Raw genomic sequence first — 13,633 nt, 5'->3', positions numbered from 1 at the left:
ACAGGTCAATGGCATGAAAACACTGATACTAAGAAACACTAAAGCTATTATAGAAAATAATTAAAAACTTGAAATCCTCCTGTTTTCTAGAAATCCAAAATGTGATCTCACTTTTATTGAAATAGATCTCAAATCTCTCAGGTATAACTGACTAATAATGCACCATCAGATATGATGTAAGCAAACAAATCAACACCATATTCCAAAATGAACTCATGTGATATTGCTGTTATACTGTTGCTTATTTGTCCTGCAAAACATCTCTCTCATTGATGTATAAAAACAACTTGTCCTGATTCATAGAACTCAAACTGTGACCTATGGTGTTGCTTGCAATACTCCAAAATTGGGAAATAACATGGCTCCAAGCTTCCCATAAATGTGCACTGGAAGTACTGTAAACATTCGATTTCCCTCAGCTGCCCAGAATCTAATACCCCCAGCTCTGATATTGATGATAGTTGTTTGGATGTTTATGTGGCAAGACGCCTTGGGCAAGACGCAAAGGGAACATTTTGGCTGTCAACATTTTTTATGGGCCAAGGGGTGGGAGCAGTGTCAGTGGGCATGTGACTGTAAAGTGGGAGGAGCTGGACGAGGGCCACTCATTTCTAAGCTGAAGTCACTCGATATTAGGCCCTAAAATAGCCCTACAGAGGATATATAGGGACCCTCTCCCACCTGCCCCATCAGGCGACCACCCTGTGCAACGGCAAACACACTGTGCAAATACAATTTCAGATCCAGACAGGAGACACACAAGAGGCAAGAGTCGGGGAACCAGAAGCCCAAAAAGAAGGGGATTGGGATACAGTGAAGTGAAGCAAGCTGTTTGGAAAGTGTTTGTTTTCCGCAGAGTGAGTAGCAGCAGGAGCTGCTCCAGCTGGAAACCAGAACGATAAGAGGGAGGTGAAGACACAAGGATAAAAAGAGTAGGGGAAAGGACACAGGATAAAGGATACTGTTCTTTGATTGGATTGGTGCGTTCTCTTGGATTTCTCCCTTCCCTCCTCCTGGCTGACTGCAGGGGGAGGCAGAGCCGTGGCCGCTGCAGGGATGAAGTACAGCTACCATGTTCCAGTGTCATCATACACACGCAGCTCCCAATACACACCGACACACTACACCCCGACCCACTACACGCCTACACACTACACGCCAACTCACCACACATCCACATATACCTCCACGACAAAGTACACCCCAACACACTACAGCACATCCCATTACACCCCGTCACAGTACACATCCACATACAAGCCCGCGTCAACATACGTGCCTTCGTACAGCAAAGGATCGCGGTACAGTTCAACACGTCGCACACAAGCGCAGGAGAACCCCGCACCTGTGATACCTGTCGCACCCGCAAAGCGAGCTGTGCACTTCCCCAATGACATCATCTTCCAGGATATTGTAAGACGCGGTGATATGGAGCAAATTGGTCGGTTCATGAGAGCGAGGAAGGTTCGTGTGGATACCCTCTTCCATTCAGGTGAGCAAAGTCTTCCCTCCACAGTTTTGACTGGCCCAGAGGGGTTTAAAACTGTCACCCTAACACATCTAAAATTATCTGCTATTCTAATGCCATAAACTAATGATGACCAAAGGCTCCAAATAGTTTTGATGACCGAACTGACTGCGTGGATCGTGTGCAGCAGTGCTTCAGTCTGACTGGCTCCATGTATGGTGCTGTGTGTGTGTGTGTGTGCGTGCAGGTATGGCAGCGCTCCATGAGGCCGTCCTGACGGGGAACCTGGAGGTGGTGAAGCTGCTGGTGAAATACGGCGCTGACGTTCACCAGAGGGATGAGGATGGCTGGACGCCACTTCACATGGCCTGCAGTGACGGCTTCCCGGAAATCGCCAGGTAATCCATCTTTGTTGACCTTTTTAACCTTTTAACCTTGGCTGGGCACACTTGCTCTTTTTTCAGCAACATGGTCAGATAGACTCACTCCTTCAAATCTTTATCCTCTGATTTCTAAACAGAGTCGGTTTAATAAAACTCTAACCTACAAAACACAGATATGAAATATGAATATAGGACAGTTAGAAATGTCTGAAACGAAAATACCAGATTCAAAGTTAGCATCTTCTCTATGAAACACGCATGGATGAAACCTCTCTCCGAAAGGGAAAGAAGTGGTTACCTAACCACACTGACCTGACTGAACTGGATCAAACTGGATGTGACACTGAACATAAACAATGGGCATTAGAAATTGAATTAATGCATCTGTCTCTTGTAAAACATACATGAAACAGTGACACACTTCAAGTAGAGACCCATCAGCATACACAAAAAGCAGTGTGCAGTATAAAGCAAGCCCAGGGATTAAAAGAGAAGCCATTTCAATCAGTGGATATGAGAGAATTCACAATGTCAAAATGTCAGAAGGTATATATTGTATTGAATTACATAAGTGCAATTGCATAAGGAAGAAAGATGAGCATGTCTTGATAAGCATTACAATTTTCACATTCCATGTAGCAAAACTAATATTACTGTTGTTAATTTTCACTTTTGCCCACTATTTTCAAAATATTTTCTAACTTTTGCAAGATCTATAGACACATTTATACAACTAGATTATCTGAATAATTCATCTTAGACCAAAATTAAATCATATGGAACCCTATAATTCTGAGGTCATGAAGTCGAGAGAGTGAAACATTAAAAAATACTTTGCTCAAAGTCTTATGCAACAGATCCAATGTCGAGGATAAAAGACATCAGTTGCACCATAAACTATGACTTTTTTTTTTATAGATTTTTGTGAATCTCCCAGTGGGTTAATAGTACTCTCCTTCTTGCCCTACCCAGGTACCTGCTGTCCATGGGAGCCAGTACAGAGGCAGAGAATGAGAGCGGAGAGAAGCCTGCAGACCTCATCGACCCCGACTGCCAAGAGCTGGCCAAACTGTTTGAGACTGGCTGTGTGTGATTATGCACCAAATGGACCTGGGGGGGGATCAGCGAGAAGGGACAGAGTGAACAGCCATTTTGGGAATGGAAAGCAATATACAACACAAACGGCATACGATACCAAACAAACATGTGCAAGGGTGGAAAAGCATAGCCGGGGCTTGGACCATGCCACCGCTCCTGTGAAAGAAGAAGGTGGTTCTGTTTATTATTTTCATACGAGTGACACAAATTGCTTTATTTATATATATATTTTTTTTGCATAAGACTTTTAAGATATACATTGTTAAGCTGCTTTTCTCTTTCTGGGGCTTTGCTTAATTTTTTTTCATTTGGTACTTTGGGTTTTTTGTGACATTATCTTACTGCCATTATGTGCTATTCACCATAACAGCTCTTTATTTTCACTCTCAGCTCATGTTGCACAACACAACACTGTGCCATTGTGTCTGGAAGTTTCATCTTTATAATTAATCCATGGTGCAGGTCTTAATATCTATTCCCTGCTGAAGCAAAATGAGATTAATTTCTGTCCTTATGAGCTTTTCAGTTTAAGCATTTTATCAATTGTGTTGTGTTGTGAAGCAATCATTTGCAAGTATGCTGGTTGCACTTTGAGACCCTCTGTTTCCATATTATTGTCAATTATTGAATCTAAAACCTTGAATTTGGGCTGGATCGTTCATGTCTTATAAGAAGAGTTATGTGTCCTTACTGCTGGGCAGAGAGAGGAACATCCAAATTAATACTTCATTGATAGGCCAGAAATCAATAAAAACATCAAGTTATTGCTATACATGCACTTCTACTGCTACGCTGCCATTTTGCCTCTCAAGTATTGCTGTTATTATTTTCTGTATTAGAAAACAGTATGCTGAAACAATATGAATGTCAGCAATGAAAGTCTTATAAATTCAATAATTATTTTTGTACATGTTTTCGTAAATAAAGCCACGTTTTATAAAAACAACCAAGCTGTTGTGGTGTAATCTGTTAAAGAATAAGGAATAGTGTATTACACAGACTGGACACTACACACCTGCAATTTCACCATATGCCATCATCAATTCAAGTAGAGCTGTAGCTTTTCAGCATTACTGTCCATTATTATATATTATAGATACAAAGACTTGATTAAGTGTTGATTGATTGATTGATGGATTGATTAAGTGTTGCTCCATTTGGAAATTTTGATACTCTGCACTTTTATAATTTTTATTACACAAACCAAATACCATAAAATATCAAAACAAAACAAAATAGCCTGTTATGATATAGAAACTATATTTATAATGGGAGAATTTTTTGAAATATAGTGACAATAGGTGACAATAGTAGGTGACAACAGTGGAAATACTTAATTATGATACCAGGGCTGCTGTATTCCTGGGGCGGGATTTACATCATCTGCCCCTTTTATGACTTATGAAAATAAGTCAACTGCCCCCTAACTGATCATTTAGCCCCTTTAAGCTGAGACACCTGTCCTGGTTCCCCCCTCGACGATGGCATTATTGTAGAGAAGATCAGAGTTTTGGTGTAGGATATAAAAATAAGTGTCCATATGGTATTTAGAAGTAAAAGATAGAACTGATAAGGGCAACAAAGTTTTGGTGGAAAAAAAATGTTTTGAAAGTTATGTAAAACAACCAGTAAATGACTCGGGCATTGTCTGAGAGTTTGGAACAGATCTGTTAGGTCCCAGTAGTAAGATCATTAACGTTACCTCGAACATACTGTTCAGCACCAATAAATAATCAAGATTTTAATTCTGTAACTGATTTCCAGTATGTTCTGTTGGACAATATTTATATTGGTTAGCCTATTATTTATTATTTTAAAGGTCCTTAGTTGAGCACGTAAGTATTATCTAGAATCAGGGAAGTTTGTAGTTGAATAGTTTCACTTCCGTGTCTTTTGCCCGGAAATGATTGGTTGGCATTGGCAACGTTTTAGCCAGGCCTAACAGCGTACACACTGTCTGAATAAAGAAAGCGAAAGAAAAGATCAAAGAAAAGGTTTGTGGAATATCTTAAAATTATGACGCTATTGTATAGATCTTATAATTAAGGTTAGCTACTTTCTAACTACCTGGGACTAGCGACGCTAACGCTAGTTACGTTACATGTTAGTGCTTTTAGCTAGGATAAGACAATCTAATCGTATGAGTCGCTAGCTAGCTGGCTAACTACTTAACAGTATTGTGTCAGCCAGGTTATAGCCGTCACCTGAACCATAATATACTGGGACAGGAATGTCAAACAAGCAGAAATAAAGACTTTTTACAAACATACATACTATCTTCTTGTACATCACAGTTTGACTAACCTAGCCACAATTTTGGTTGGCTCGGTAGCATGCCAGTGTTAGCTCAAACGTAAACAAAAGCCCTATTGGTTAGCTAACGTCAACATTCACTGTTCATATGTGTTGTATTCCTTATAACAAAACGTTCGCAACAGATTATAATTATCTAGCTAGCCGCCAATCCTTGTGGTACTACTAACCCCTTATCATAAGTGGGTGCTTTGCAGTTACGGTTAAGTAGCCTACGTTACCTAGCAAGTAGTAAATTGAACACTGCTAGCTAGCTAACCAGATTTGTGAGTTGTTGACTCTCCTCATAGTTATCTGTAATCTTAGTCTAATTCTGTGTTATATCATTCATAAACTGACCGCTTTGATCTTGTGGGGATATTAGCCTAATGCTGTCACTTTGTTGTCCATCGCTAGAATTCAACAGAAGATATTGGAACCTTTGTATTCTTCAGATCCTATCCATTCACCATAGAGGAGCGAAGAGCGAGTGCAGACTGCAAACAGAATGACCAGGTCTGAAACCTTTACAGGTTATAGGTGTTGATGCAGATACCTATGTCACATATTGGGCCAATGTTAGGCAAAAGTACTGAAACGTGGTATTAGAGGAGGCCAGAAATAGTACAAGGCAATTTTGAGGCTGCTGTAATGATCCATTGTATTAAATGGCCTTTTTGTGATAGATTGTACACAGACTCCCTTTTTCATTATGTCCTAAGGCACTGCCAGAATATCAGTTATAGTACTTAGATCAGTCTTGCTATTGGCAAGTACTCAATATGAAGAACTTGCAGTGGTATTTTTGTGTAGGCAGCCTGTTGTGTCAGATAACTGGGATTTTGACAGCTTATTGTTCATAAAGCTGCACAATCTAAGTCTATAGACTACAGATGTGACTATTAAACTTATAGTTCACCCAAAAACAAAAATTCAGTCATTATCTACTCACCCTCATGCAAGTTGAAACACAGGTGAAGTTTGTTAGTCCATAAAACACACCCGGCGCTTGACAGCACAACTTCGTAGCAGCGTTCTCGGAAAAAAACGAAGTCTGCGGGGACCGATCTTTAGAGTTCCGGAAAGAGAAAAAGAACAGAAAATATCCATAAAATTACTCCATACAGCTCTTGCAGCATAATCCAAATCTCCTGAATCTAACAATCTCACAGTTAGTGGAAAAGACCGATATTGATGCCATTATTTAGCACAAATCTTCACTACACTCTTTTCGGAACTCTGAAGATCTGTCACCAAAGACTTCAGTTTTTTTCGAGAACACTGCTACGAAGTTGTGCTAGCAATCTCCGGGTGTGTTTTATGGACTAACAAACTTCACCTATGTTTCAACTGGCATGAGGGTGAGTAGATAATGACTGAATTTTCATTTTTGGGTGAACTATTCCTTTAAAGAAAAATATCTTACTTCGTAGCAGTGCATCGATACTGAATGTAGATATTGACCAGGTGGTAATCAATTAATTGAACACCACTGATGCCAAGAAACAAATACCAGCATAATGCTATGTGATGATGCTGAATTGATACTTATCCATTAATTACATGACAAATAATATGAGAGAATCCAATTTTATCGTATTACTAAGACTCTTACTATAGTCTGCAGAATATTTTCAGAAGAATATTTTCCTTCAAAACTTTCTTCTCCAAAATTCTCAATGTCAGAGAAAGTACTCAGTAGACAGTATTGTGCACAAAATTAGTGAACAATATCACAAACTCATCAATGTATTGCAACATTGAATAATACAATACAGATATTGCAAAGGTTGCGATATGAGCATTTTCATAAAACAGTCAGTGTGTGCAGTAGTGGTAATGCAACGTTTCCTAGCAGAAATATCCCCCTCAGGTCCAGAAACTCTAGACCAATTGAGGAAATCAGCGGGAGTTCCTAAGGAAATATATTCCTACAATCTACCTTTGCAGAACTACTGAAACTGTTGCCAACCAAACAACTGTGCTCTCATTTAAAAAAAAATGTCATTTTGGCTTTTTATATTTTTTGTTCAGTGCATGGCCTTTGTTTTATCTCCCTACACTGAAATAAAACTTAGATCTAGAGCTTTATATCACAAGCCTTGTCACAACTGTAATATCAATCAAAATAATTGCCATATGATAATTTGTCTATATTGTATAGCCCTGGCTACCTGCACAGAAAAAAATGGCACTGATAGACTTTGAATTCTTTCTGTTGATTTGACTGCCATATATCCAAGTATGCTACTGAACATTACATAGTTGAATAGTTTTTTGAATGCACATCTGCACATCTAGACACGTTGCCTTGTGTAGACATGGATCTGACACATATTTTGCACATGCTATATATACATATATATGCTGTAAATTAATTTGTCTGTATTCTATCCATCTATCTATAAGCTACTAATCTTTGTTATTTTCATGTTTGTAAAGCTCATCTGCTCCCAGGATGGTGAACAGTTACAAGCGGACCTCAAGCCCCCGGTCTCCTACTAACAGTGGGGAGCTCTTCACTCCAGCACATGAGGAAAATGTGCGCTTTATCCATGATAGTAAGTATGCCCTCCAACACCGACACAAACGGGTGTCTCACATTTTATACAGTACAGTTGAGGAGCAGAACCTTTGCACACCTGTAGATAGACAGGTGCATAGGAGAAGACCATGGGCCGACTGTAGTAGAACAAAGGACTCCCGCACACTGTCCAGACAGTGTGCGGGAGTCCTTTGTTCTAATACGGTACAGTTGAACCTTCAATCTGCGCCAGCCTGTATTTCAGTCTATACTATAATTATTCTGTCTGTATAGTATCAAATCAGTATCACTTAAATCACTTCTTAAAACACTCTTTTGGAGACTTGCTTTTATGCAAATTATTTTGTCCATCTACCCGAACCTGCACTTCAGCCTGTCTAATGTCCTTACAAACAAGCCTCAGCACAATTCCCAGTTCAGGATGAGACTTTTTGAATGTAACCAAAAGCATTGTTGCCTTTGCTCTCTCATAGCCTGGCAGTGTGTGCTCAGAGACATCAGATCAACGCAAAACAGTGAACGCAACGACCGTGGACCACAGGAATATGTGGAAAAGAACCCAAATCCTAACCTACATTGTAAGTGCCTGAAGTGGATTATGGCGTATTTGTGACCAAAGGATTAGTATTGATCAGGCACAGGATAAATAACAGTTTTTTTTTTCTGTCTGCTCTTGCAGCTTTCACACCAGTGGACCTGAGTGACCTCAAGAAACGCAACACACAAGACTCCAAGAAGTCCTAGTCTTTCTCATGATGGTCCAGCAGCTTTTTTTTCTCCACCCATTATCCTTGGGAACTTTTCCTCCATCAGCCCTCTGTCAGCCAGCAAGTCAGCCCTCTTGGCCAGTCTAGCTCAGAATGCCAATTTCCTTTCTAAACTCTGGACCATAGCAACCTCCCCTCCTTCTCTCTCTCTACCTCTCCCTCTCTCTCTTCCCCACTCCCTTTTTCTCCCCATCCGATTAAGAAGGAAAGAACTGGGATTTCAAGGAACAGAAATTCTCCCCTCTTTTGGTCCATGTTTTTTTTTCCAAGTCATGAATTCTTCAGATACATTATTTTTTATTTGAACGGGACTAATGCAAACTTTCATCAAAATTTGCTGACATCTGATGCTGAGGTACAAACTGTTCACAAACACCCTCCACAGGACACAAAAGACTGCAGTCTTAAATACAAACCCTGTTTCTTTACAAATCTACTAATATGACCTTGGAGGAGAATGCTGAAGGGCTGACTTCTATTTTTTTGTTTGTTTGTTTTTTGAAAGATAGTTTGATAGATGAGTTGTAGAAGTGTTGGAATGGTCATATTGAAATCACACTTTATGGGCAAGTTTTGGAAGCCAAATGCAATGTAGAACGCCAATATTTTTAATATGAATTCCTCTCGCCCTGAAATGGACTTTAAGTAGAGACCTCCCCAAGTATGCTGCCCTTGATTGACTCCCCAGCCTTGAAACAAAACATTGAATAAAAGACTTTTACAATATTCCTACTTGCATTGATCTTGCATAGACATTGACCAGACTGAATGTCACTGTGGACACATCCATAGACACTGCTGAATGCCACTGTACATTTACGAAACATGCATTTAACCATCACCTCATCGTCTATGTTTTGAAAAAAAAAAAATTTGTAATGATGAAATGATGTTCAGAAATCCAGTGTTTTAAGAAAAAGGGCCTTCATATTAAAAGGAGTTGGTATGGTGGATGGGAGCAAACTGAAGGTCCACAGATATGTAAACAGATCAAGTAGGATATTACTTAGAGGTGGAGCCACGGACCACTGCGGGATGTCGTCATACTTACGTGCAGTACGTACGAGTTGTTTTCCCTATATCCTGCTGACTCTAGTTCATTGTGTTTTTCCGTCGAGGCAGACCTTCGCGATTTAGAAGGGCAGTGAGTGGGACCAATCCAGGCTAGGGTGTATTTTTTATATTTCGTTTAAAGTTTAGCATTATTGGAGCAGCATAATGACCGATAAAATGGATATGTCTCTAGACGACATTATCAAACAGAACAGGCAGCAGAGAGGTGGAGGCCGTGGTGGAAGAGGCCGTGGCCGCGGAGGCTCAGGCGGGGGCCGAGGAGGTGGTGTTGGGCGTCTTGGAGGCACCGGGGGAGGATTTGGAGGCCGAGGCGGCGGATCCGGCCCCATGAGGAGCCGACAGAACCTGAGTCGCGGTAGAGGCAGACCGACGCCTTACAGCAGGGTATGAGAAAGTTAGAGGAATGAGCAGAAAAAGGAAAAACCCGTGGCAACCTGAAAATGCCTGGGTGACATCCTTCTAATCTTCAATAGGCTTGCTAGCTACCCTCTAGCTAGCCAGCTAGTCAAATATATGGCTAACCGTCGAGTTTTCCTCAAAGAGGAGAGCTCTCTAATTTGCGGTTAAGCATTAATGGAAGTTGTATACATAGTGTGTCCTTTCTCCCAACCCATATGTGTTGCACCATTTTTGAAGAAGAGGCTGTTGGAGTGAGCTAGTGCGCTAGCCATGTTGGCTAACTAGCTAAAGTTGGATCGTCTGTTTTAATCTTCAAGGCCTTGGCAGCGCCATTTTGAATCCAGCATCCACAAACCATCAAATTAGTGGTAGTCATCGGTCAATAGCAGTGCTTTCCACCTCAGTGTTGAAATGATGGCGAAAGGAAACCACCTCATCGACAAATACATCTGCAAGTGAAGATTTTTCCATCACTTTTGGGAGCGTAGTTCTGATCCATCGCGTGCTGTCCCGGTGCTGTGGCTTGGCGGCCTTTGTTTGGGAGTGGCTGGCGGGTTTACACAACAATGCCATCTCGGTGGCTTTCAACCAGTGTGGCTATTATTTGTGGATGGAGCAGTGGACTTTAACCCCCCCGATAGTGTTCTTTTAAGGCATACCTTCACTCTTAAGTGTGAATGAGTAACTAGACACCCAAGCCCCAATCAAAATGGCGTGGTTTCAAAATGGACGCTCAGATAACCACCATTGCATAGAATGGATAGTTGGCCTTTCTAGTTGCATTTCTGCTCCATCCCAATCTCATGGACACTTCTTCCATGCAAGCCTTTTCTTGGCTTGTAAAGAACTCTTGGGCGGGCCAGGAACCTCACGCAACGCCGGAGGCACCGCTGCTTCAGAGAGCGACCTGTGCACCTGAGGATCATTTCCCCTCGAGATGGCCGTCTGGAGAGCCTTGGTGGAGGCGCAGATGGCAAGAGAACAGTGGGCAATATTGGTAGCTAGCCGGGGTGGGCTCAGATGTTTAGGGTTTAGTATAGAGATTGTGGGGATTTTGCGGGCAATAACAAGTAAATGTGGATCAGCTGTGTACAGTGGCTTTAAAGTCAATATTAAATGGCTATATCAAGTCTCAGCAGATGTCACTAAGCTTAACCACCTTAAATGTTTTAATTACATTTTAAATTATGTATAGCGCAGAACACAATTCAAACCCCTTGACAAAAGTTTGTGCTGGAATAGTTTTTAGATGCTTGTCCCGTGTGTTCAATTTCCTTTTCTGTCTGAACTGATTTACTTGCTTGTAGTGATGGGGTGGGCAGGGAACTTTGGGGACCTTCATGGGGGAGCTGAGCACCCTGGCCCTGTTGGAAGTGGAGCCCCTGCTTGCCCCAACACCCAGCCGTGTGGACTCTGTGATTGACAGAGGCAGGGGATCCTGAAGTCAGCAGGTGCGTTCTCTTTCATCTGTTGCAGCCTAAGCAGCTTCCGGATAAGTGGCAGCATGACATGTTCGACAATGGCTTCAATGCCAGCGCCGGGGGCGGCGGCGGAGCTGGTGTGGAAACTGGAGGGAAGCTCCTTGTCTCCAATCTCGACTTCGGTGTCTCAGACGCAGACATTCAGGTACTTGATGTGCATCTTGACCAATTCATATCACCATGTGTTGGCAGTGACCTGAGATGAGCATGTTGCCATTGGGCCGGCATAATAACAGAGTGGAGAGGTTGCAGCAAAGTGAGACAGCTCATCGTTTTCTTCCTTTTCAGGAACTTTTTGCTGAATTTGGGACTCTGAAGAAGGCTGCAGTTCATTACGACCGGTCTGGAAGGAGTTTGGGCACCGCAGATGTCCACTTCGAAAGGAGAGCAGATGCTCTCAAGGCCATGAAACAGTATAATGGTATCCCACTTGATGGTATGTCCAAAGCATAATTTTGACACATCTGCTTGCTTTGAACCCTCCTCCCCAAGTTTGTGGGTTAATGACAACAATTTATCTTTTCAGGACGCCCCATGAACATACAGCTCGTCACCTCACAGATCGACACACAAAGGCGACCTATGCAGGGGTAAGTGAGTGCAGCCATCTTGAACTTCACACACAGTTAATGTTGTGGACAGAATGTGTGATGGACACTCTTGTTTCAGCCTGAACAGAGGCGGTGGAGGCATGAACAGAAATCGTGTCAGTGGCTTCGGAGGCATGCAGAGAGGACGCGGGGGCCGCGGTGCGGGCGGAGCCAGAGGCCGGGGGCGAGGTGGTGGCGGCCGTGGGGCGGGCAGCAAGCAGCAGCTCTCTGCAGAGGAGCTAGATGCCCAGTTAGACGCCTACAATGCCAGGGTAAGTTCAGCAGTCAATAGCACGTTATCTGTTATCAATTAAGCTTTTAATGTTGGCAGCCGTCTGATTACGATGTCTTTGTTTTGTCTCCTCAGATGGACACCAGCTAAGAACCGAAGCCAGTCTTCCTGGTTGTCTTCCCCTCCTGTCTGCACAGAAGGGCAGTTGCAGTTGTTACAGAATTGAAATGTGCAGGATATTTTACACTTGGATGTCTTCTAATGTGATTGAAATTCATGTACCAATCTCTTCTTTTAAATTCTCCGAAGTGTTTTTTACCAGTATTTTTTTTTTTTTTTTTTTCTTTTTGAGGAAAAATGGTTTTGACTGTAGGTTGACGGGAATTGGGTTTTCCCTGTTGTCTATTCCTTTTCCCTGTAGTTCAGTGTAATAAAACCTGCAGTGCATATTAACCATATGATGTCTCTTCCTATTTGTCATTTATATGTTGTGTACAGTAGTTGAGGGGCAAATGTACTGATGGGATCTTAAGCAGTGAGTCTATGGGTAAGGATTATGGTTTGACCTATGGGTTTTGGATTTTTTTTTTTTCTTGGACTGAAGGTGCTGATAATTCAAATATTCATAGGTGTGTGGCTTCCAATAGAATTGTCTTATTAGAACCTATTCATGTTAAGTGCTTCCCATAGAAATCGGTCGTAGGCCTTTAGGTGTAATTTTGGGTAATTGTGTTGGTGGCAGGGTGTTGCTGAAAAATAGGGTGATTTGTCAGCCTACACATAAAGGAGAGAAAGACAGCACCTGATTGTTAATGAAATGTATTAAGGAATTACCTCAGAGTGAGTTGTACATAAGTTAGAAGCTATTATTGGTTAAAGACGGAAATATCCTGAGCTCACTAGCTATTAAATAGTTGAGTAGTGCCATAGACAATAGCGCTACACATTATGTAGAAGAAAATGTAGTACCCCAGTTTGACCACTAGATGTCCTCCTAGTCTGTAACAAGACTATTCAACTAAGTTTGAACATCAAATATTTGGAAATGTTTTTGTTCTAAATACTTGCGTGCAACATAAATCAATCAACGGATTCACTGCATACCTCCTTCGCTGTCTCAGTAGTGAATAATGCCCTTCTGTTGTCGCTCATAGGCTGCAACAGAAGCACCTGAGTGAGGATTTCAGATAGGAGAGAGTGCTAAAACTTTGACTAATCGATCATTTTAAAACGTGTAGATCACAGCTCATGCTAATGTGAGGGTCAACGGCAGTGTGAGCAGTGCCCACCTGTAGTCCACCATG

The 13,633-nt window shown here is 41.8% G+C and overlaps 3 protein-coding genes across 4 annotated transcripts; all 3 read left to right on the top strand.

Annotated features, from left to right (window-relative positions):
- The first annotated feature begins 1,056 nt into the window (after positions 1-1,056).
- On the top strand, positions 1,057-2,944 carry ppp1r27a (protein phosphatase 1, regulatory subunit 27a). The gene is made up of 3 exons (XM_071518737.1): positions 1,057-1,492; positions 1,716-1,866; positions 2,824-2,944. Exons 1-3 carry the CDS (start codon positions 1,057-1,059, stop codon positions 2,942-2,944), a joined length of 708 nt encoding a protein of 235 aa, XP_071374838.1.
- A 1,911-nt stretch (positions 2,945-4,855) lies between these two features.
- Positions 4,856-9,271, top strand: LOC139643559 (mapk-regulated corepressor-interacting protein 1). 2 transcript variants are annotated; one of them, XM_071518733.1, is made up of 5 exons: positions 4,856-4,943; positions 5,659-5,757; positions 7,684-7,802; positions 8,260-8,364; positions 8,466-9,271. In XM_071518733.1, the coding sequence occupies exons 2-5, from the start codon at positions 5,750-5,752 to the stop codon at positions 8,528-8,530; spliced, it is 297 nt and encodes a 98-aa protein (XP_071374834.1). In that variant the 5' UTR covers positions 4,856-4,943; positions 5,659-5,749; the 3' UTR covers positions 8,531-9,271. The 2 variants fall into 2 exon arrangements, with proteins under 2 accessions (XP_071374834.1, XP_071374835.1); XM_071518734.1 differs by having other exon boundaries at positions 4,877-4,943; positions 5,697-5,757.
- A 378-nt stretch (positions 9,272-9,649) lies between these two features.
- alyref (Aly/REF export factor) lies at positions 9,650-12,782 on the top strand. The gene is made up of 6 exons (XM_071518715.1): positions 9,650-10,011; positions 11,503-11,652; positions 11,796-11,943; positions 12,034-12,097; positions 12,177-12,369; positions 12,465-12,782. Exons 1-6 carry the CDS (start codon positions 9,772-9,774, stop codon positions 12,477-12,479), a joined length of 810 nt encoding a protein of 269 aa, XP_071374816.1. The 5' UTR covers positions 9,650-9,771; the 3' UTR covers positions 12,480-12,782.
- The last annotated feature ends 851 nt before the right edge of the window (positions 12,783-13,633 follow it).

Source organism: Centroberyx affinis, unplaced genomic scaffold, assembly GCF_046629955.1.
Source record: "Centroberyx affinis isolate AG114_WGS23_722 - 3 ecotype Tasmania unplaced genomic scaffold, CSIRO-AGI_Caff_v1 ptg000623l_1, whole genome shotgun sequence".
Taxonomy (NCBI): Eukaryota; Metazoa; Chordata; class Actinopteri; order Beryciformes; family Berycidae; genus Centroberyx; species Centroberyx affinis.
Note: the sequence above shows the minus strand (reverse complement) of the source record. Positions and strands in the feature narration are given on the sequence as shown.

What these genes read in the sequence shown, in the direction of transcription:
- ppp1r27a (XM_071518737.1), top strand. Translation starts at nt 1,057, where the DNA reads ATGAAGTACAGCTACCATGTTCCAGTGTCATCATACACACGCAGCTCC. An exon ending in GGATACCCTCTTCCATTCAG is followed by an intron (nt 1,493 to 1,715) that starts GTGAGCAAAGTC and finishes GTGTGCGTGCAG; the next exon opens with GTATGGCAGCGCTCCATGAG. An exon ending in GGCTTCCCGGAAATCGCCAG is followed by an intron (nt 1,867 to 2,823) that starts GTAATCCATCTT and finishes TGCCCTACCCAG; the next exon opens with GTACCTGCTGTCCATGGGAG.
- LOC139643559 (XM_071518733.1), top strand. An exon ending in TGTGCGCTTTATCCATGATA is followed by an intron (nt 7,803 to 8,259) that starts GTAAGTATGCCC and finishes GCTCTCTCATAG; the next exon opens with CCTGGCAGTGTGTGCTCAGA. An exon ending in CCCAAATCCTAACCTACATT is followed by an intron (nt 8,365 to 8,465) that starts GTAAGTGCCTGA and finishes CTGCTCTTGCAG; the next exon opens with CTTTCACACCAGTGGACCTG.
- alyref (XM_071518715.1), top strand. Translation starts at nt 9,772, where the DNA reads ATGACCGATAAAATGGATATGTCTCTAGACGACATTATCAAACAGAAC. An exon ending in GACCGACGCCTTACAGCAGG is followed by an intron (nt 10,012 to 11,502) that starts GTATGAGAAAGT and finishes CATCTGTTGCAG; the next exon opens with CCTAAGCAGCTTCCGGATAA. An exon ending in CAAAGGCGACCTATGCAGGG is followed by an intron (nt 12,098 to 12,176) that starts GTAAGTGAGTGC and finishes CTCTTGTTTCAG; the next exon opens with CCTGAACAGAGGCGGTGGAG.